At 33.7% G+C, this 20,736-nt stretch overlaps 4 protein-coding genes across 4 annotated transcripts; all 4 read right to left on the reverse strand.

The window, feature by feature from the left end:
• Positions 1 to 767: 767 nt before the first annotated feature.
• Positions 768 to 2,907, reverse strand: LOC9321209 (auxin-responsive protein IAA26). The gene is made up of 5 exons (XM_002885097.2): positions 2,282 to 2,907; positions 1,785 to 2,068; positions 1,570 to 1,702; positions 1,288 to 1,355; positions 768 to 1,195 (listed from the first exon to the last, which is right to left on the reverse strand). The coding sequence occupies exons 1-5, from the start codon at positions 2,563 to 2,565 to the stop codon at positions 1,161 to 1,163; spliced, it is 804 nt and encodes a 267-aa protein (XP_002885143.1). The 5' UTR covers positions 2,566 to 2,907; the 3' UTR covers positions 768 to 1,160.
• Positions 2,908 to 7,391: 4,484 nt separating this feature from the next.
• Positions 7,392 to 8,674, reverse strand: LOC9321210 (protein SRC2). Its single transcript, XM_021033528.1, has one exon. The coding sequence runs from the start codon at positions 8,576 to 8,578 to the stop codon at positions 7,541 to 7,543; it is 1,038 nt and encodes a 345-aa protein (XP_020889187.1). The 5' UTR covers positions 8,579 to 8,674; the 3' UTR covers positions 7,392 to 7,540.
• A 3,940-nt stretch (positions 8,675 to 12,614) lies between these two features.
• LOC9321212 (UDP-glycosyltransferase 88A1) lies at positions 12,615 to 14,402 on the reverse strand. Its single transcript, XM_021033485.1, has 2 exons — positions 13,177 to 14,402; positions 12,615 to 13,094 (listed from the first exon to the last, which is right to left on the reverse strand). The coding sequence occupies exons 1-2, from the start codon at positions 14,288 to 14,290 to the stop codon at positions 12,820 to 12,822; spliced, it is 1,389 nt and encodes a 462-aa protein (XP_020889144.1). The 5' UTR covers positions 14,291 to 14,402; the 3' UTR covers positions 12,615 to 12,819.
• Positions 14,403 to 15,706: 1,304 nt separating this feature from the next.
• LOC9321213 (lectin-like protein At3g16530) lies at positions 15,707 to 16,724 on the reverse strand. The gene has a single exon (XM_021033547.1). The coding sequence runs from the start codon at positions 16,662 to 16,664 to the stop codon at positions 15,834 to 15,836; it is 831 nt and encodes a 276-aa protein (XP_020889206.1). The 5' UTR covers positions 16,665 to 16,724; the 3' UTR covers positions 15,707 to 15,833.
• Between the last annotated feature and the right edge of the window lie 4,012 nt (positions 16,725 to 20,736).

The raw sequence follows: 20,736 nt of genomic DNA on the forward strand, positions 1-20,736 counted from the left end.
CATCACAATCATGTCAATATTAAATGATGATTTCCTTTATCTAAAGAACGAGTGATAAGTCATAAGTCTCACATTTGCTATGAGTTAGGCATGTCTCAACGAAAATGACTATTCTGAAAAAAATTCAATGTTTGTATCGTATTTATTTTTCATGTCGCACTCAGTATTTTCCCCTAGACCCCCAACCACAAATTCTAACCCATGCACTCATTACTGCTTTAATAGAAGACACCACAAATTGTGAACTGATCATGTTGTTGCTCTATATAGTTGCTCTACATGAAGACACCACATTTTGTCAAGACTTATTTATACCTTTATATAGCTAGAAATATCTTAAAAGTTATTCAACTGGCTGCATCAATGGTTATATTGTTTAACCGCAACACTCAGATGTAATCACTAAAAGCCGGAGAAGGAAAACTTTGAGATGAATAGAAGTCGGCCAATGATGCTTGTGGTATGAATGTATTTATCACGAAAACAATGTGCTAAACTAAACATTTTTCCTAGTGATGTTTTTAGTCGGTCCACCGAGACACGGTCCAATAAGTTGCAATGTGTATGAATGATTTAAATTAAAAGTGAGGATAAAAAGCTGCTAAATTCTGCACAAGAAGAACAAAAGAGATCGTAGCCACAAAAATAATCAGATATGGACTGATCATTCTCAAAAGTCTTTTTTTTGAGTTTTCAACTTCCAATCTTATCTTCTTATATACATACTCAGGTTAAATAGTAAAAACAAGATAAAAGGCAAAAACGAAAACAACAATAGTGGCCTTTCATTCTCAGCTTTTTACATGATTAAAGGTATTAGCCAAAGTTGGAAGGAACAAAAGTAAAAAAGAGCTTTTACAGAGAATAAAAATTTCATCTTCTTTTTTCAAAAAGAGTTTTGCAGACATGCATGAGATAATTATTACAGTATGTTCTAATTATCTCCTTAATTAATGAAAATGCTTTTAAACACATATCGCTTCTGTAATCTCATCGTCCAGTGTCTTTAAGACATGGGAATATATCAGATCAGATCAGATCGAATGTCTCTCTAAACAAAAAACAAATGATTATCTCTTATATATAACAAAAACCAGATGTACATATATTTATAAGCTTTGAGACCCTCTGTCTGAAATAGAAGTTCCTAAAAAGACTCTTCAATGCTTCATCTTCTCTTGCTTACTCCATCCAACTGCAAATATACAGATGAATCATTTTAGTCATATAGCTCTAATAAATCATCTAAACATAAAACAACTTAAACAAATAAGAACTTAAGCTTACATGTCAAGGCAGATGAAATCTCAGAGCTTTTAATCACACGCAGTCTCTTCACCGATGAAACGAACATTCTGTGTTTAGAACAAAGATTAAAGATTAGTTAGTATGCAAATAAAGGAATAAACAAAGCTCCGGGCAAAATTCTGTTCTCTATGTAAAGAATAATCAATTTGAATACTACTACTAATAAAAAGCTAAGAAGTTTTGTTGTTATATGATTTTAAGAATCTAATTCTGCAAAACACTGAATCAGATTCAGAGAACAAAAGTGGAAAAGATTCTTACTGCCATGGAACATCCCCGACAAGCATCTTGTCCCCTTCATTGTCTTCATAGGTTAAAGTAAATTCTCCTTTCCCATCTAACAATCCAATTATAGGTTTCTCTTCTCCTTCACCACCAGAGGTATCTCTCTGAGCTATAACCAACAAAGCATAATCAGTAAACACAAGTAACACTCGTAAAGAACTTAAAAAGCAGATTTGAGATTGAGATTTAACCTGCGAGTAGTCCTCTGAAGAGTTTGTCAACGGCGAAAGAGAGCTGTTCATAGCTGTTATAAGCATTGAGATCAACTTTACGACCAATAGGAACACCATCCATATTGATCTTGACAAACATTCCTTCTTTCTTAGGTTCGACTTGCTTTTCACCATCATCACTCTTATTGATTTGACCTCCATGTAAGGAGGATTCGTTACCTAGCTTTGAAGAGCTTGTGCTCGCTAGATTCTTTCTGAACGAACGAACCGGAGGCCAACCCACCACTGGACCAGGAGCAGTTCTTTGAACCATTCATCAAAAGAAACAAAAGACATATGTCAATACCACACGACAAAAACAGAGCAAAACAGAGAAAAGGATGATGAAACTTTTTACATGTGAGGGTAAAAAAAACAAAGATTGCAGAAGATGGGTCCCTAATGTTCAAAGAGAATAATATCCTCTGTCAAAAGCAGTAAGAAAAAATAACAGTGAGGAAAAAAGAAGATTATACCTTTTATGTGAGATGTGAGGAACATAAGTGGTTTTGTTGGAAGAAGAGAAGTGATTGCCATTGAAACAGTGGAAAGATTTGTCTTCTGTTTCCTTCTTGATGTTTCTTGTCTCTGTGTTCTTCTTCTTGATCGCTGAATGATCTTCTTCATCACCACCTGGTGGTCCAAGCCTTAGCTCAAGTTTCTTCTCCTGATCTGTGTTGTTCTTGTCTTCTTGGTACCATTTTCGTCCTTGGGGAATCAAATCAAGAAGTTTTGGACCCATTTCTCTGTTACCCTCCATTGATCAACACAAGATTTCTTCTCTCCGTTAACTATGTATAAAATTGAAATCTATAGCTTCACCAAACCCTAAGAAACCCTTTTAAGTAAAAGACCTGAGAAAACCCCTAAAAAGAAACAATCCCACAAAACTGAGAGCGAGAGAGATAGAAAGAGAGATGTGAATGAAGGTATGGTAGGAGAGAAGTGGTGGGATTTTATACAAATCAAAGCTTTTTTTTTCTCTCGTGCACGCTTTGGTGGGTTCTCTCTCACACAGCCTTACCTTTTCTTTCTTTTTTTCTCAATATGTTGTTATCTCTCTCTAAAGATTCTGAAAGGGACGAGAAGAGAAAAATTAGGAATACATAGAAAGAAATTTGGAATTGTATGAAGGAAAAAGAAAAACTCAGAAAAAGGTAAAGCAGAGTAGAGTGACTTTACTCCTAAACCCCAAAAGTTGAAATGAAAAACCACAATAAATTTACAGCTTGCATACCAAGAAAAACAGTAATTGTTCTTGACACGAAAAAAAAAAGAAAACAGTAAAAAACTTAAAAATAGAAAAGTGGGTTTTTACTTTTTACCTTTTAGGCTTAGGGAGTTTTTTTTTTTGGAGTCAAACACACGCAACCTTGTCTTTTTTTCTGCCTCAAATATCGCTAGTTAAGGGTTTGTCTAGTGATAGAAGCAAAGCGTGCAGTTCTGTTTCTAACAAGTATACGGATTAGAAAAATAATTAAAAGCATAAATCCAATAAACAACTTGACCATTAAAAAAATACTAATAAGAGTAACTAAAATATGATAACAATAATAAATGAACTAAGGGAAGATCCCATAATTTATGGCCTGTTTTTAGGACCACTCTCTTATCCACTGTCCATAAGACACATATCCCTATGCTTCTTTTAAGACATTTTTCTATAGATAGTCATGGTAATTTGATGCTTTAATATTACTTTAACCATTCTACAAAATTATACATAAAGCAAATAGTAAATGAACATCATGGGAAGATTACTTGAGAGAATTCAAGAAATGGGTGAGGCATTGTATAAACATACGAATCAGCATGGCGTCGCAGTGAGATATATGTAGTTATTTATTTAAACTTGCCACAAAAATGTCAATTTGTTAGGTAGCTAATCAATTATTTTGTCAAAAAGTTAAAAACAATGTGTACGTGTGGATTACGATGGTATAATTTAATTTGCTTCCCCAACCAAGTAAATAGTCAACTGTTTGTCCTAATCTAAATTTTCTTTTCTCAAATACCAATAAACAACACCAAATCTACAAAATTAGCATATTTGATAAAAATAACAAAATAAATGACTTTAATAGAAACTATTGTAGTTGGTCCTTTTATTGAAAATTTTTTGTTCATAATTTTGCTGCGTAAATCAAGAACATATTTCAAGTTTTTCAACCAAAGTTTGAAGCTATTTTATTTGGTTTTTCAGGAAGGGAAAAAGAATGTACATGTAACATGTCTCTCCCACGTACGTGTGACAGCGATATTACGATAAAGCCGAACGTAGAAAATTCGATAGTGAAGAGTTCCGGTCAAGTAAGGAAGGGTAATTTGGGAAATTGAAGAAGGAGTGTGTCTTGAGTCATACATATCTTGTCTCCGTTTTACCCAACTCCGTGACTTTCTTTCTTCCTTCACTGTCAGACAAAAACCTTAACCATGGTTAACGTAACCTGAACCTCTCCGGTTTAACTTAACCGCACTAACTTGATCTGCACAGACAAACAAGACAGTGGACACATGTTGAAGTTGCACAAGATTTTGAGATCGTACGATAAGGTTTAAACTTGGGCTTTAATCAAAGCCGTAGAAGTGAATAGAGATATAGCAAACGCGACGGCTGTGATTAAAAGAGTGCAAAGCAAAGTATCCAATAAAAAAGTAGCCGACTCAGGAGAAAAGGAACAAAAAAAACAACTCGTGAATTGAATGTCATATCAAGGGAAATAAAGAAAAGAAAGTGAGAACAGTAGTGGTGTCAATGATGCTCTTCCTAGAATTTTCACCAAGAATTATCCACTCACTATTTTTCGAGTGAACCAAAAAAAGGAGTATATGTAAGAAGTTGATAATTTGATATCATTTTAACAAAAGAAAAAGAGGAATAAAAAAATAATAATCCAAATATGGATAAGGTCTGGATTGATCCTCTATAAATGGCCCATGAAAATCACGCTGGAAATGAGCCCAATTGTTGATCAATGTTCATGAACTTCATGCCTTTATGGACAAATAGGTTGACTTTTGAGTTTTGACTACTAATACTAGTAGTTTTGTGATTATTATCACATATATAATGCAAGTTTCTTAGAGTTGGATGAAAATTCATGGGCTTGCATATTTAATTGTACTACTTGCTTCAAAATTTTGTTCATGTTTCTGGGTGCTTATTTTTGCATAGTGAGAATAGACTATAGAGAACTAATTTTAATTATTTTGTTTTCTTCTTATCTTTTCTGATCAGACGTGTAGACTTGTATTCCATAAGACTTAACCTCTTACGAAAGTGGAGTCTTTTGGTAATACAGCGTCCAAAAGATTCATAATTCTCTCTCTCCTTTTTTCTTATGTTTTTCTCTTCTTTGAGTTATTAGCTAATATACTTCTTTTACTTTTAGTTGTCGGTTTTCTCACAAAAATTAAGAAATTATTAAATTTTTTGTTTTACCTTTTATTAATATTTTTTATGGTTTTTTCATTGGTCAAAACATTAAAACAATATGGTTAAAACTGAAATTTTCACCAAACATTTGCATTGAAAACCTAAAACGACAAATATTATAAAATAAAATTTATGTCTTAAAACGACAACTAAACTAAAACGGAGGAAGTATTATATGTAATGAGTTTTCGTCTTCACAAAAGGACATCATATTAATTAGTGTGATGAAAATTAAAGATATATTATTAATTATGAGAGTGATGCATAAACGAAAGACATTACGATGATCCTATCTCTAATTTTTCTATTTATCATTTCGTATGTAGGTGGGTGATAATTAATATGCAATGCATAACTTTTGATTAAGCAGTTAGAAGATTCTCTTTTATATACGAAAAATATAATAAATATTTTACAAACGAATCAATTTTTTCTCTTTATTTATCTTATTTATATTTTGCTTGTGTTTTGTTTATAATATTTTTTTTTTCTATTTTTGCCAATTTTTCTTGTTAATATCTTAACTAATATAATAGAAAGAAAGAATTTTTTTTTTGCCAATTTTTCTTGTTCATATTTTGCGTCTTCGTATCTTTTATCTGTTCCTAAGTTGAGTGGTCTATGGATTTAGGTAAATTACTCTTCCCTAAGTTTAATTAAGACTAGCTAACTTATGAGATTTTTGTTTTGTAATTAAGCTCCAGCAAAAAGGAAAGAGCCCTGGGCCAAGGCGCTCCAATGCCATAGCCCAAGTTGGAGAAAATATATACTCCCTCCGTTTCAAAATATAAGACGTTTTGGAGAAACTTTTTTGTTTCACAATATAAGTCATTTTCAAGTTTCTATGCAAATTATATATTATTTTAATATTTTATGATTATTTCTATTATACAGTCTCTTTTATGATTGGTTGAACTTTTAAAAAGTAGATCTTCTTAATCGACGTGTTTTTAGCTAAAACGACTTATATTTTGAAACGGAGGGAGTATATATTACGATGATCCTATCTCTAGTTTTTTCATTTATCGTATATTCTTATGTAGCTGTTCCTAAGTCTTGTGGTCTATGGATTTAGGTAAATTACTCTTCCCTAAGTTTAATTAAGACTAGCTAACTTATGAGATTTTTGTTTTGTAGTTAAGCTCCAGCAAAAAGGAAAGAGCCCTGGGTCAAGGCGCTCCAATGCCATAGCCCAAGTCGGAGAAATATATATATCGTTGCTTGTGTTTTTTCTGTTGCTTGTGTTTTTGCTTATAATATTTTTTCTCTCTATTTTTTCAAATTTGTCTTGTTCATATCTTAACTAATAAACTCATGCATCCAAAAGTTTGTTATGGACATTTAATTACATATCAAAGTAAAATAATTAAAAAGATCATGGATGGTTTAAAATTTACAGCCGCACAATTTATGAGTTGTGTATATATATTACCTATAATAATGTTACATATCCTAAAATTAACAATCAAAATACAAATACAACCTTAAACACAAAACAAAACATACAATATTAACAAAACAAATACAACCTAAAATTTTAAAAATTTAGTTATACAAGTATCGACCCACGGTATACCGCGGAGTAAAATATTCAAAATTTTAAAATCGACCATACATCGTTACTTAAAAAATGTATGTTTTCGTATCCATACTTCAAAAATCGAAACCTAAACAATAGTAATCATACAATATATAATACATAGATAGATATCTACATTTAAAAATACAAACTAATATGATATATCTTCAGTTAATCTTTTAAAAATATAAGCTAGCGGTGTACCGCGGGTTAAATTCTAGTTTAATTACATATCAAAGTAAAATAATTAAAAAAACCATGGATGGTATAAAATTTACAGCCGCACAATTTATGAGTTGTGTATATATATTACCTATAATAATGTATATGATTATTTGTTTTTAACAGTTGAATTTCATTGATTTAACCAGTATGATTATTTGTTATTTAAGCAAGAGCAAAAATATTATTCAAAAAAAAAATTGTATGTTTATAATTATTTTTATGAGAAAATCGGATTTCTCTACATAACATGGATAAAATAAAACTGATAAATAACCTATACAAAATATTTTGTAACCAAAGTGATACTGAATTTACTTAATGATTTATGACCTAATATGATTATTAATTAAGTGGTAAACAAAATTGTAGAATTTATTTTGTAAATTAGAGTCCATGTCACGCAGTTGAAATTATCGACAACACGCAAACAATTAACAAAAAAAAAGAAGGAAAAAGGAATTTCTTAATTCTTACAAGTTATAAAAAATACTAGTATTAAAAATCAAAGCCAATGTCGGATACTATATCGCCGATTAATAGCCCACCCAATGCTCCTCCCAGAAGCCCAGCTCCCATTCCAAGCCCTGTTTTATTATTCTTCTTCGGCGGCGCTTGCGTCGTCGGACAGCCGTATCCATATCCCGGTGACGTCGTCGGCGGATAAACGTACCCGTGGTGATTCTGCGGAGACGAAGGCGCGAACCCGTGAAACGACTGTGACGGTTGCGTTTGGTGGTATGAATGACCAGGAGGCGGCGGATAGGATTGATGATGCGTCGGAGAAGTACTGTAATACGGCGGAGGATATAAATTCGAGGCAGAGGGTGACGGAGGTGGATAAACGGTGGCTGGCTGTTCCGGGTACTGCGAATCGTACTGGTACGGATTCGGGTTCGGGTACGGGTACGGCGGTGCGGAATAATCTTGCGGCGGTGACGACGGAGGATATCCAATAGACGATATTGGTGGATAGAAACTTGCTTCAGACGATGGCGGAGGATAATTCGTCGTCGTCGACGAGTAATCAGACGGTATATCCATCGGAATCGAGTAAACCGGTGGTGATGATGCCGGTAAATCCGGTTTAAACGACGGCGTATCGAACCGGTACGAAAAAGTCAACGAGCCTTGACCTTTCCCAAACGGAGTTTTCACCTGATACGTCACAAATCTCATCATCCCCTGACCGTTACCGTTAGTTGACGGCGACGAAGAACCATGAAGAAGCCCAAGAACAGGGACTTGGACTTCTCCGAGATCTTTATCGCCGAAGATCCGATCGCAGACCAATTTCACGACGAGGGTCAAACGGCCTTCGTGGGCTAACCTTTGATCAACGGAAAATTTGACGGTGTGATTCCAAGTAGGCTCAGATTCTCCGGTTCGATCGATAGGGGTTTTCTCCTTATGATTCTTCTGAGAATCATCGCCGGTGATCCAAACGACGGCGTATACATCCATTTTGGTGATGAGGTTGACATTTTCAAGATCTTTTGCAGAGTAGATGTTGAGCTCTAAGGTAAGATTCGCCATGGCTAAGACAGAGAGAGGTCGAAAGAGAAGGAGATAATTATTGTGTCCGTCAAAAATAGATAAATAAATGAATCTACGCGTAAAATAAATTATTTATGTAACCGAAGCTTCTAAAATAATCGGAAAATTAACATAACAGATGTGTAGACAGTAGAAGATTTCCTTTAGCTATATAGAAAATCAATCTTAGCCGTTGATTTTCACAGATCTTTGACACGTATTAAATCATGATACCATATTCACGGACGCGGAAATTTAGTTTGATACAAAGAGTTAAATTTCTATTTTCAACCATTAATTGATGCAAGACACAATTTCAAAGATCATTAATATGGGAATTTATAAGTTAAGAAACTTCATTCCTACCATTAATTAATTCTACAAGACTTAATTTCTAAGAACATTTTGGGCTCCACGACTGGGGAGTAACGTAGTCAACGCGGCATGAGACGAACCGGTTTCTGTCAAGGCTGATTCGGCTGCGTTCTTTGGTTCTCTTCCTAACCGGACCATCTTGCATTATCTTGATTCTCCACCTCCATTGAGCTCACGAAATCCATGTCTGATTCATTCATCGGAATTGCAAGCTTGATTTCATTCACAATCACTACTCTATTAAACTGTTGAGCGTACAAAGGCCATGATGCAACCATCGGTTTATGCTAAACCAATTTGAATTAATCAAATTGAACCGTTCTATATATAATTGAAATTAAATCATTCTACATATAGTTTCAACTTTCAAACCACAAATAGTAGACGTGTGTTAATTTTATAAATTTCGATTACAACAATAGTAAATAAATCACCAACAATAATTAAATTAACCAAAAATCTACAAAAGTTTGAGTTCGTAGTTGATATCATAACTGATATTGAGTAAGTGATTGAATCCTCTCTCTCACATGATTCAGCTTGTAGAAAATTAATATTGGGACAAAGAATAACAAACCTCATAAATGATGACTTCCCAGCTCTTAATTCCATCTCATCCTTGTTATCCTCTAATCTAGAAGGTTTACTAGAGGGAACAAATACTAAACCCCTAAATATGTAATAGTTTGGGAGGGGGTGGGGGTTTGTAGTATTGTTGAACCTAAGAGTATGGTTTCCCAATGAAACACCATCAATTGAGAGGATGGTGTCTTTATATTGCAAGATGCCTTTAGCGTCCGACGAGGGACTGATTGCTTGAATAGAACTCCACCTATGTTACGCTTCCGTACGAAAAACCATCAATTGAGAGGATGATATCTTTATATTGCAAGATGCTTTTAGCGTCCGACGAGGGACTGATTGCTTGAATAGAACTCCACCTATGTTACGCTTCCGTACGAAAAAGTAACAGAATCAATCATTTATCATTGGTTGATAGGTTAGACAGAGTGAGACAAAAACAAAAGATCAGTCGTTTTCTTCAATCCCAAAATTAGAGAAACAAAAAATGGTAAAAAAGTTTGATAAATACATGAAACTAATAATGTAAAACTAATAATACACTAGATGTGATTTGTTGTTTCCCCCTTATGTCTATATAAACATTTTTGTACCTTTGAAGTGAAAAAATTGAAATAAATATAGTGATGAGATTCACATACTGAGCCGTCATATATGACTTCATCAAGTCATATCATACTTTTTGCACATAATATGCAATTTGTTTTTCTTGTTTAGGCAAATTTGTAAGTAGTTTGGCTATCCTATAAAAAATAAAGTATCTTCTTTTAAAATATGGGAGCTGATAAATGTAAAAATAAGTGTATATATGATCTATGATTATAAAAAATAAAGTATCCTAGGCATGATATTCATTTCACTGACGCATTAATAAAAACTATGCAATTTGTAAAAAAAAAATCATACATACGAAAGTTAATCAATTCTCTTCATATGATTGACCCATCATTACTTTAACATTTTTCATGTGTCTACTAAATAGTTAATGTAAGTTCTATATCGTTTATTTTATAGGTTAATGGTACATTTATTATTTAATTGTACATATTATTGAATTCACATATTTAATTATACCAATAATAACTTTATTTTATAATTATATGTTTTCTTCTTCGATGAAATTATTTTATTGGTTTTCTCATATTCCAGAATTTTATCACTAATTTTTTATAATCTTAACTCAAAATAGTATAGTAGATTAGCTAATAGTATGAATATATTCCACATCATCAAGTTTATGAGGTTTTTATAATTCCAACATTACTATTTATGGAATTAGTTTATGAAGAATAATGTTTAAGGACTATGTGATGCATTTTTGAGTATATTGCTAAAAAAATACTTTAAAACTAAGAATAATTTTAATAATTAGATAATTAAAAATTACATTTATCAAAACATAATCATATATATATGAAAGTTGACCAACTCTCTCCAAATGAGTGTCACATCATCACATAAGAAAATGACATATGTCATTCAACATTATTTAAATTAAAAATCAGCAAAATTAATTGAATGAAAATCAAAAGTCTCATATTGTGTTAAATCCTCCATTATCCCTTTCTTAAATGATTTTTTCAAAATAAAAAGAAAATTATAAAATTATTTTAATCAGTCAATTACTACTTTCATTTTACTTTTATTATTTTTCTAATTTTTTTAAATTTAATGGTCAATGGTCATCACTCGATAATGACTAAATAATTATTTGTGTTGTAGTTTAGTTGTTTGCTACCTAATATCTTATTAGATTAGTAATTTTACTTTGAATATTTTCTTATTAATACGTTATGGTTCATATCTTATCATATGACATTCTCTCTTTTCATTTTTGTGTCTTATGGTAAGTTCGTAACATTGACATGTAAATTTTTTTCAAGTAATGAGCTTTAGAGACGTTAGACATACTACGAAATTCAAGATAAATCCATTTATCTTATATGGCTATATGCAATAGCATAAAATCTAAAAGTGTTACTTAAATAACTCTTCAATTTTTGCTTTTTGTTTTTTTTCATACGAAAACTCTTGAGATAAAACTACTTTCAGCTTATCTTCATGTTCTGTGTATTCATGATAGTGAACAAATATTAGAATCTTAGATATAAAAATAATCATATTATACATGAAAATGTATAAATTGATGTTTAGAGTCAAAAACGAATCTAACGATAAAAATTGTAAGTACATAATATGAGTCTAATTTTATTAACTATATAATAACAAACACAAAAATAAACATAACTTATCGACAAAAAAAATTAACCTATTTTATTTTAACAATTTTCAAAAAAACTCACGCGTAGCGTGGAAATTCATCTGGTATTACATAAAACAAAGAAAAAATACTGCCACGTAGCATAGATGACCACATATAATATTAATAAACTAAGACAAACATGTTGAAGAACAAAATCCATATAGCATGTATCTCGTCGACTATTACTACATTTTGTAATTTACCTATAAACTCATTTTGTATGAGATTTCCATTTTGTATATGTATTGCCTTTCTTTTTTTTTTTTAATTTGATTTTGTCCAAAACTTTAGAAAAATACGTGGGTTCACTCATAAGGGTAAACTCTTTTTTCACTATATATTTTTTAACCAATCAAAATATACCCCCTAATAAAAATAAATAAAACTAAAAATTAGAAAATTATATATCGGTTTAGGTTTATAAAGAAATGTTAGGATTTAGATTTTTTAATTAAACAAAGTCCACAAAGATGTCCATAGATGATGGAGTCACTAATCACAATTCACAAGCCAGAAGTCACAAAGCAACAACAAATCTTTTCTTTTGTCAAACATAGTGAATTACTCATACTAAATTCCTTGATTCCCGAAATACATCTAAAACCTCTCACAGAACTACCAAATGGGACTACAATGAACTGATCTTGTTCATTGTTATACACCAAACATTGTCATTTTCTTTTTCACTAGTAGCTTTCACGAGTAACTTCATTCTTTCTTACTACGCATGCAAACTTAATACTGGCCGGTTCTTCACCCATCCTTTCTTGTTATACACGAAAGCCAAAATTTACTGCAATTAAGGAGGGGGAAGAATTTTCAGTGTGATATCAGCATGGTTCGGTTTGCTGAGTTCAATGAAGAACGAAAGCACACGGGACTACGACAAACGACATGAAATGTTTGTTTCTTTCTGTGGTCTCAGAGAACATAACTTTGAACTAGTAAAACAAATAACCCCATAGACATGATTCTGAGAGACTACAAAGTTATTAATTGTCACAAGACTTAATTTCAACGATCACTTTGGGCTCCAAGATTGGAGTAAAGTAGTTAATGCGGTATGAGACGAACCAGTTTCTGTCAAGGCTAATTCGGCTGCGTTCTTCATTGCCATGGTTCTCTCCCTAACCGGAGACTCCCCAATTATCTCTTGGACTCGTTTCTCCACCTCTGTAGAGCTCACGAAACCCGTCTCTGATTCATTCATCGAAATCGCAATCTTGATCTCCTCCACTATCATCACTTTATTAAACCTCTGCTCAGCGTACAACGGCCAAGCCACCATCGGCACACCTATTATAGTAAACCAATTCAATTAACCACAATGAACATTTTAAGCATGTATATAATTGAAATGTGTATATATTTAACTTACCTGCGCAAACAGCTTCAAGAATTGAATTCCAACCGCAATGAGTGACAAATCCGCCGACTGCTTTATGATTCAGAACCGGAACTTGCGGAGCCCATGATTTGACGACCATTCCTCTGTTTTCGGTTCGGCTTAAGAATCCTTCTGGTAAGAGTGATTTCAAATCCAGTTCTGTATTTTCTAACTCAGGTGGATTACGGACCACCCACAAGAATCTCTGCCCACTTTTCTCTAAACCAACAGCAATCTCTTTCAACTGTTCTTTTGAGAACAAACCCAAGCTTCCAAAACAGAGGAACACAACACTCTTTTCCGGCTGCGAATCGAGCCAATTTAGACAAGAAACTGCCTCGTTATCGTTTTTATCTTCGGTTCTTCCGTTTACAATGAGCGGTCCAATCGGATAAATATTGGGAAAACAGAGCTCCTCTGTTATGGCCTTGATGGCTTTGTTCTCTAAAGCATCAAACGTATTAACAATAATCCCTGAAGATTTTGAGAGCTGTTTACCGAACATTATAAAAACATCGTAGACCTCATCGTCTCGTTCGAGCACCGCCTTAGGCATATCAGAGCCCTTCATCGGAGGAACGCCGGGGATATGAAGTATAGGAATGTCTCTGAGGTTTTTTCCCTGGGTTGTTTCGTGGATGATCGGGAGATAGAAGGAAAATGCGAGACATGCGGCTCCAGAGGTGAAGAAGTAGTAAACCGGGAAGGTGAAGTCTGTGGTGATGTCAAAAACCGCGGTGCAGAAGAAATCGATGATCATTGCTCGGATGTTGAAGTTCCGAGATAGTGAGAAAAGGGTTCGGTGGACATTTGGGTTGCTAAAACAGAGGATTTCTAGGAGGAGTGACTCGTGGTGGTGGCGAGATGTGGATGAGGAGGAGTACGGTGTGACGGCGGGAAGATGGTGGAAGGTTATTGAAGGGAAGGTGGAGGAGACGGAGGAGATGTAAGTGGCTGTTGATTCCGGCTGATAAGGCGGTGGAACTAAGATGATGTGGATGGAGAGAGATGGGTTTTTGGAGAGGATGATTTTGCCTAACTCAACCATGGACACTAAGTGACCTATTGGTGGTGCTGGATACAGAACTATAGCTTCTTCTCCCATGGCTCTTCCTAAGGTTTGTGAGATTTGTTGCAAGAAATGGAAAGTTGATAATGATGATATGGTTTACAATCACACGTCTCTTTGGAGGTAAGAGATTGATTTTCATTCACTTTTTTTGGAGGAAAGTACTGACATAAAATCAGATGGACCAATAGATGATATGATCCATGGATAATGGTTCCACCTCTCGACAAAATAATATGGCAAAAGTCATAAGTTTTAGACTTTGTAGTCACCAAACAACGAGAATTTCTTTTACCGGGGTTAAATACATTTAATATATATTGAATTTCTTTTTTTATGTATAAGCGTTTACAAGAATTTTATTTCCCAAGATTGCATGAAATTTACAATCTATACCATTACAAAACCAATAATTTTACTTTTGTAATTACATTTTCTAAAATATGTGTATAATGATATTGTAAACATCCTAGGCATATTTTCACTAATTTTTTTATTATCAAATATCTCCACGCATAGCATGAAATATCATAAGAAGTATATGAGCCAAATGGGCTATATCAGTTTTTTTTTTACCACCTAATTTAATTTGTCAGTTTTCTCATGAAAACAAAAAATCGTTCCAGATTCATCAATTTAATATAGCCAAGTGAGCACGTTACATACGCCATTAGAGCCTTCAACGAAATGGACCTACTGTTTCAAGTGAATAAGGATTTATCTATCCAATTCCAATTTGGAGATTTAAAGTAAAATAAAATAAAAAATCAATTTTATGTATTATGTCCCCGTAATTAATGAAACACTTTTAATTCATACCTCGTGTATCAATCTAAGACATTTTACGTCTATATATACTTCCTCCGTTTTCGAATAGTTGTCGTTTTAACTATATGCACACAAATTAAGAAACTATTAATCTTGTTAGTTTTTCAATATAAAAATATCATTAATTATCTACCTAAACATAATTTAACTAATAGTAAATCAAGTTGCAAAATCCAAATAAATATAAAAAATAAAAAAATACTAATAAATTTTGCATCGAAAACTGAAAACGACAACTAATTAAAAACAAAAAATTTTCTCTAAAACGACAACTATTCGAAAACGGAGGGAGAAATCTTTTGCATGGGAAAACTAATTATTCTCCTTTTATATTAACATAAACGGTTTTCATTGCGTGGAAGCAAGAATTTGCTCTGTTTGTTTGGTTTATTTTATCATCTTCGATCAATAGAAACATTTATCCATGACAAATACATTACGACGACGTCTAGTCCTCTAAAGGTATTGAATGATGTTGATTTGGAACATAACTCGATCTTTACTAGTGATCTAGGTAATCAGATAATTATAAAAATACATGAATTTGAAAAGAAAGTTCCTTTTATTGAAAATATCTGAATTATTCAGACTGAATACAAATATGAAATATGGCAATGCCAAGTAATTAAGCCACACATTCGGCTTGTTTTATTTAAACCTTATGATACACTCTACTTACCACTAAGTAGTACAACAATCACCCAACACAAAGCAAACGATACCTAACCAAACTGAACCGGACCAAACCGGTTTAGTTGTTTTTGGCGGCGTTTTCAAACGACCAGCTCCAAATGTCGTGACGCTCAACGGCACGTCCCATGGAACCAGCAAAACCAGCGTACATGTTTTGAAGAAGAACTTCATTGAGCACTCTCGGAGCTTCGATCAAAGCCCTCTTAGGTTTCTTAACGTTTTCAGGCGCGAGTGTAACCGTAATCGTTGAGTCTTTGTTTCTGAACTCAACCCAAGCCTTGAACCTCTCTCCACTGCTAAGATTCACATCTTTAAACGACCAAACTTTCCTTTTACCGACTCTTGTCTGAACCCAGTAACCAGCTTTCTCAGCGACAAGAGAAGTCATCGAGTTGATGTTAACTCCGACATGGTTACCACTAATGTCTAGAAACTCTTTGTTCTGGAAAGTATCGAATTCGATAGCCAAGATGTGGTTCTCTGGCTTTCCATCGTTGGTTTTGTTGAGGATTCCGAGATATCCGCCACCCGAAGCACCGGAGTTATCAGCTTCCGCGACTATGATGAAGGCGAGACCTTGACCGGAGTTAGGTTTGGTGCGAGGAGTGATGGAGAAAGTGAAAGAAGTTTCAAATGAATAAGGAGAAGAAGTGTTTGAAGGTTTGAATGGGATTTGATTGATGTAAAGACCTTGACCATGAGAGAATGGGTTCTCGTCTCGGGTCATGGATAAAGCTCCGGATCGGCTTACACCATCAGAGGAAGGACCAAGCTCTGCGTCTCCTAGGAATAGCAAGTTGTTGCCATCGAAGGATTTGAAGTTGAATTTGACGGCAAAAGCTGCGTTAGCTAAGAACAGAACAAGAAAACAGAGTTTGTGAATCTGCATTGTGTGAGTGTTTTTTTTTTTTAATGTTGTTGTTGTTTTTTGTGATTGAAAGATTGATGATGAAAATATTTGGAGGTTGATAATGTGTTTATATAAGGGATAACGTAAGCCATCGAGTTTGAATATTCAAATTTTACTTCGAAAAATGGTCAAATAAATTAAGCCAAGTGGATTCGTTTCAGATCAGACGCCACCACAATGGCCTAGCAGTGAAAATGGACCCATCAGATGTGTTTCAATGAACAAATTAATCTTATTCTTTTGATAAAATATAATTGATTCGAGTAATAATTGATTATAAATTGATTCGATAATAATTGATTGATTATATTATGTGTTTCTTGTCCCCTTTCTCTACGAAACATTACGAATTTCATGCGTCGTGTACAAATCTGTAAGACATAGACACTTTTAGTTTATATGAACTATTTTCGTTATGTGGATGCAAAATACGTTTTTCTGACGTCAAAATAAATACACTCTGGAAGTTTACGTTCAGAGGAGTTTACGTGGATGCAAAAAAACGTTTGGCAATCTCATTAAAAAGTGTTTAGAAAAAAAAGAAAGATAAAAGTAATCATGCTAATAATTAAGAGCATACGTTTTAACTTTTAACTTTAACTGAAATCTCTTTCACTCTTTGATCCAACAAACAAAAAAAAAACATATTGATAAGAAAACACTTTCTCTTAAACCAATTACAAACCTCAATGAAAACTCATATCCGTTGAGAAAAATAAGAACACACATATGTTTATTTAGTTTAACTTGGAAGATGTCTTCTTCTACGTATGAATGGTCTTCATTCTTTCATTATATTCTCCATGTGATAGCTAGTCATGTAATTGCTTTTGAAATCAATCCTTGTTTATTAGGAAAAATCAAACATCAAAGGAAGAACACTCCAAGGAAGAAGGTTTATCGTATTGTCTTTGAACGGATCATCAAGCAACATAGGAAGACAAATGTCCTTAGATATGAACGACTTTATTTTGTGACGTTCCAAGATTTGTAACGTTGCTTTTTTAGCAGTTTCATAGTTGAGGACCAAAACTTTATGATTTTTAAAGTCCAGCCTCAAATCTTCAGTGCTACATTCCTCTATTAGCTCGCATAGATGCTTGAGATTCTTTACTTCCACTCCGTTCACTTTCTCCACCTGTTTCCACCACAACTATTATCTTTTCCTAGACATGATAATTGCATAAAATTTGGAACTATGTTTAAAAAATATTAGAGTATATACTTTAATACTTGTATATAGATTAAATTGTAATTACAGCTCATAGTAAACAGAGTATATATACTCTATTGTATATACATTAATAAATTAATGTATATACCTTAATACTTGTATATAGATTAAATTGTAATTACAGCTCATAGTAAACAGAGTATATATACTCTATTGTATATACATTAATAAATTAATGGGAAATCATCCTTATCTTTCTCTCTAAATCTGATATGGTATCAGAGCGTGTGCTCCCTTCCGCAACAAGATTTCTCATTCAGATCTTCATCATCGAGCTTCGATCTCCATGATCTGAGCTCATTTTTCTTCTTCTTGACCTTCGTTTATCATAGATCGGGTTTCGTTTCATCTTTTTTGAGCTTCGATTGCTCGTCATAAATAAATTACCTGAGCACCATCTAAACTTTGGTATCCTTCGTTGATGTCATCTGCTAATATCTACACCAAGAAACAATTTCTCTAAGTGCAATGCCTAAATGTTATATTGAAAAGAAGACATTATTTTTTAAACTAAACATGCTTTTATTGTTTTATTGTTAAGAAAAAAAGCATCTTTAGTAGCTCTACATATCCTCATTCTTTCTACCAAACTCAGATTCAAATTAAAAATGATTGAATTAAAGAGAAAAAAAACAAATAGTATCGTGGACAAAGAAAAATGCAAACCTCGGAAATTTTGACTTGGTGATGTTCACTATCAAGATATGTTTTAGTGAGAGGCACAAAAACAAAACCCCCAAATATGTAGTAACTTGGAAGATTATAAAATTGTTGCACTGTAAAGTTTGGTTTCACCTGCGTAAAATAGAAAGTAGTTCAGAACAAAATGTGAACGAGAAGGGCCAAACAATTTAGAAAAGAACAATTCTTGGGTTCACCCCTAGGGGTGAATCCAATTCATTCACCCCCTCTTTAATAACCAATCAAAATTTGCCATGTCATCTAATTTAAAAAATTAAAACAACTAATATTATTTAAACAAAAGAATTAAATTAAATCATTAAGAATTCAAAACTGAATTAATTTTGCTAATCATACGAGAGATTGTGGCATTGATGTTAGAAGTTCTACTAGTATAATTATTTGTATGCTAGTTATAAGTAAATAATATTGTACTCATACTCTTTTCCGTTTCGTAAAACTTTAACTAAGGCTTTTTCACCTGGTTTCTTCATAGAAACCAAGTAGCTGAAATCTATCCGTCTTTTGTTTTGGAAAGGAACTGCATCAAACAGAAACTCACTTCACAAGTAAATATGGAGAACATTAAGCAATATCTATTACCAATAGTATTACCTTTCTCATCATTTCCTATTGGAACACCATCAATTGCAAGAATAATGTCGTCTTTTCTCAAAATTTTGTAAGCCCCCGACGACGAGTTTATTTTGTTTATAAGAATTCCTGTCATTTCATGGCTCATCTTGTAATGATTACGGATTTGAACATTTTCGAGAGATTGCTATGCTAGATCCAATGAGCCGAAACCAGAATATTGTCTGCTCTCTTGGACACCAGTTATGAAATGCTTAATTATTGGGGTTGGGATCACAAAACTGCATGTAAAAACCACACCCAAAAAAAAAGAAAGTTAAAAGAGTTTCACCCACCTCTTGATACAAATGTATGCAAATTGATTATCTAAGATTTACAGTTTAGCTTTCAACTTACCCCATTTCATATACTACACCAACGACTTTGTTTCCCATAATCACCGAGAGGTGGTATGTCTCCAAGCTCCAAGGGATTCATACCCTTCCAAAACTCGTCACTATCGATCTCCAAGATGGCCAAATCACATTCATGTGAAATCTTTTGAACTTTTGCTTTGTATTTGATTTGAGAGCCATGTCTTTTGACATCCACGAATGTGTGATCATTCATAGCCATCACCACATGAGCGTTCGTAAGAATTTTCTTTCCCGCGATTGCAAATCCTAGAACATCAATTTCAAGCCATAAAAATAACAACTTTGAAGTGACCTTTGAGATAAGTATAGTCACATACCAGTGCCCCTGGATGATTTTTAGCCAAGAGTCTTATTGGATTGTACCGGTTACTTGCATTTTGGTTTATTTAGTCTAGATAAACTCTGGTTTATTTGACTGGTTTAGTTTAGCTACACTTGTATATATTGACAATTGTACAGCTTTACTTTCTTAAGAAATAAGAATCTTTTTCAACAAACTTTCTCTCAAGCTTATCTCGCTCTTTCTTGTAACATGGTATCAGAGCCATCAAGCTTTTGATCTTTGTTGATTCCGATCAGATTTCTTCACTTTCCGATCTCGATCTATTTTCTTCACCTTGTTACTCGTTCCGATGGTGAAAGTTCCGGTGGTTCCTCGGAAATCTACTCGTTCAAAGGCATCGACGAGCTCAGCTACACGGAAAACTTCGTCGCGTTCCTCCGATCTTCTCGTTTCAGCTTCGCACTCTCCTCCAGCTGAAGATCTGACCTCATCTGGAGCTCCGAGAGCTGATATGACCTTAGATTCGATGGATCCGATGCATTCACCGTTTTTTATGCATAACGGTGACCATCCAGGTTTGCTTCTTGTCTCCATACGTCTAGATGGAACAAATTATGATGACTGGAGTGCTGTTATGCGTATTGCTTTAGATGCTAAGAACAAAACTGGTTTTATTGATGGATCTCTTCCCCGTCCTCTTGAAACGGATGGAAATTTCCGTCTCTGGTCTCGTTGTAACAGCATGGTAAAATCATGGCTGCTCAACTCTGTGTCACCTCAGATCCATCGTAGCATCCTGCGGATGAATGATGCTACTGATATCTGGCGTGACATCTATAGTCG

Source organism: Arabidopsis lyrata (genome assembly GCF_000004255.2).
Source record: "Arabidopsis lyrata subsp. lyrata unplaced genomic scaffold ARALYscaffold_3, whole genome shotgun sequence".
NCBI classification, from domain to species: Eukaryota; Viridiplantae; Streptophyta; class Magnoliopsida; order Brassicales; family Brassicaceae; genus Arabidopsis; species Arabidopsis lyrata.